The following is a 1,882-nucleotide window of genomic DNA, read 5'->3' as shown; positions in this document are numbered from 1 at the left end:
CGGAGTTTAAGGCTGTTGTACATAGGGTCGCTATGAGTCGCAAGCGACTCGATGGCACATAACAACAGCCATGTCTCAGGATCTCCCATTCTGCAAATAGGTTTGGAAGCAGGAGTGACATCCACTTCCTATACATGCCCTTGGAAATGAACTTTGATAATGTCAACAGTTAGAGAAAGGCTGCAGGCCTTTTGTACCGAGTTACTATGAATTGTGCTTGAATTGTAGGCCATCAACATTGCGCAGCTGCTTCAGATGCCTCTTGCTGCCTAATCCAGACACACTCATGTCTTCACTCAGGTCCTCTGGGGAACAGCCTTGGAACTACCTCAGCTCACATCTCAAGCGTTACGAACATGGAGTGTAACTGAGTGACCAGCATGTGGGACACTGGGCACAGCTGACCTGTGAGCAAGTCTCGCAGCAGAGGGGCAGGGTAAAAAACCAGGAGTGAGGCAGTTAACAGGCCTGGTCCCGCCAACCTCAGCGCCACTCAGCAAGCTGGCATTTGTAACACTGAACCAACGACATTTTCATACAATAAGCATGACTTACATGCATTAGAGTCAGCATGGGCACAGTGCCCTCTGCTGGCAACAGAAAAGACCCAAATGACTGAATCACTTCTCAGAGTTGTCCTTTAAAGAGGCCTCTAGAAGCCAGAGTGTTAAGGATTTTCTTTCATAGTGAGGTCACTGAGTCAACTACAACTTGATGGCTCTTAACAGGAGCCAGAGCCAATGTTTAAGGGAACCTCTCAGCCAGCAGCAGCCTGGACCCTGCCCCAGAATGCTGATGGCATCAGTTCAAGCGGAGGACCAGGAGGCGCCAGGACCTGAGGATGGAGTCACTGCCCTGTGCTCACCTGGGTGTGGGCGATGACCCGGATGACCTGGCAGTACTTCTTCATGCTGCTGAAGTCCTTTTCTAACAGCTTCTTGCCATCCTCATCCTGCCATTTCTTGCAGTACTTGGTAAAAGCCTTCTTCTTAGACTTGTGCCTTCAGGAGCAGAGCAGAGTTGGGGAGGGGGGCAGGGTGCAGGCCTTCATCACCTCTCCAAGGAGGGGTGAGCGGAGGGCACAAGGGCACCGCGAGGGGATGGGGCTCATTGCCAGCTTCTAAGGAGCCTTTTCCACTGGCAAGCGGAGCCTGGAGGGAGCTCATCGGGCAGAGCCGAGCGGAGCTGCGCAGAGGTGCACAGGTTAATCCGAGTCGTGGCACTGAGAACACACAGACCAATTCATGCTCCACAGATGCCACAGCAACCAGTGCTAAGCAGGCCCCTCTGGGTAAGCAAACTCAAATTCAAGGTCTCCAGACCGGCATCAAACCCCAGGCCAGGCAACAAGGCCTGAGCATTGTTCAAGATTTTCCCCTGGTTTCTGGGGTGGACTCATTCAAGAGATTAGTGTCCTCTTGCCTCAACAAACCCAGCATGCAGAAGCCAACAGTCAGTGCTGCTCCCCGCTAGGGAACTCAAGGGACTTCAAGCCTCTATCTGCTCCACAAATACCCTTTTTCAAAGGGAAAAACCTCAGGCCTTTCTCCTGCAGAGTAGGGAGGTCTCACCAACCCCTAATCTGAAGGTGCCCTTACCATACATTCTAGCCCTCTCACTGTTCTGAAATACCTTTGTTAAGGGGGGAAAACCACGGGCCCTTCTTCAGAGCTGGGAGGTCTCCCCAGCCCCTAGGCTGCAGGGGCCTCTTACCAGTTCTTGTAGAAGCGCCGTTTGCATTCATCACTGATGTGCTCTGCAAAGACAGTCTTGAAGGTGCGGAGGCCGCGAGGGGTTTCCACGTAGCCCACGATGCCCACAATCACCATGGGAGGCGTCTCCACAATCGTCACCGCCTCCACCACTTCCTTCTTGTTCACCT

At 52.8% G+C, this 1,882-nt stretch overlaps 1 protein-coding gene across 1 annotated transcript in view; it reads right to left on the bottom strand.

The window, feature by feature from the left end:
• Positions 1 to 1,882, bottom strand: part of RPL3 (ribosomal protein L3) — a 7,682-nt gene that overhangs the window by 3,585 nt on the left and 2,215 nt on the right. Inside the window, exons 4-5 of the mRNA XM_006890195.1 lie at positions 1,714 to 1,882; positions 866 to 1,001 (exon numbers count right to left, since the gene is read on the bottom strand). The exon at positions 1,714 to 1,882 is cut by the window's right edge and continues 23 nt beyond it. Of these exons, the coding sequence (XP_006890257.1) occupies positions 866 to 1,001; positions 1,714 to 1,882 (305 nt within the window). The remainder of the gene's footprint in view (positions 1 to 865; positions 1,002 to 1,713) is intronic.

Source organism: Elephantulus edwardii, unplaced genomic scaffold, assembly GCF_000299155.1.
Source record: "Elephantulus edwardii isolate Elephantulus edwardi_28Jun2011 unplaced genomic scaffold, EleEdw1.0 scaffold00086, whole genome shotgun sequence".
Lineage (NCBI taxonomy): Eukaryota > Metazoa > Chordata > Mammalia > Macroscelidea > Macroscelididae > Elephantulus > Elephantulus edwardii.
This window is presented reverse-complemented; position numbering and strand designations above follow the sequence as displayed.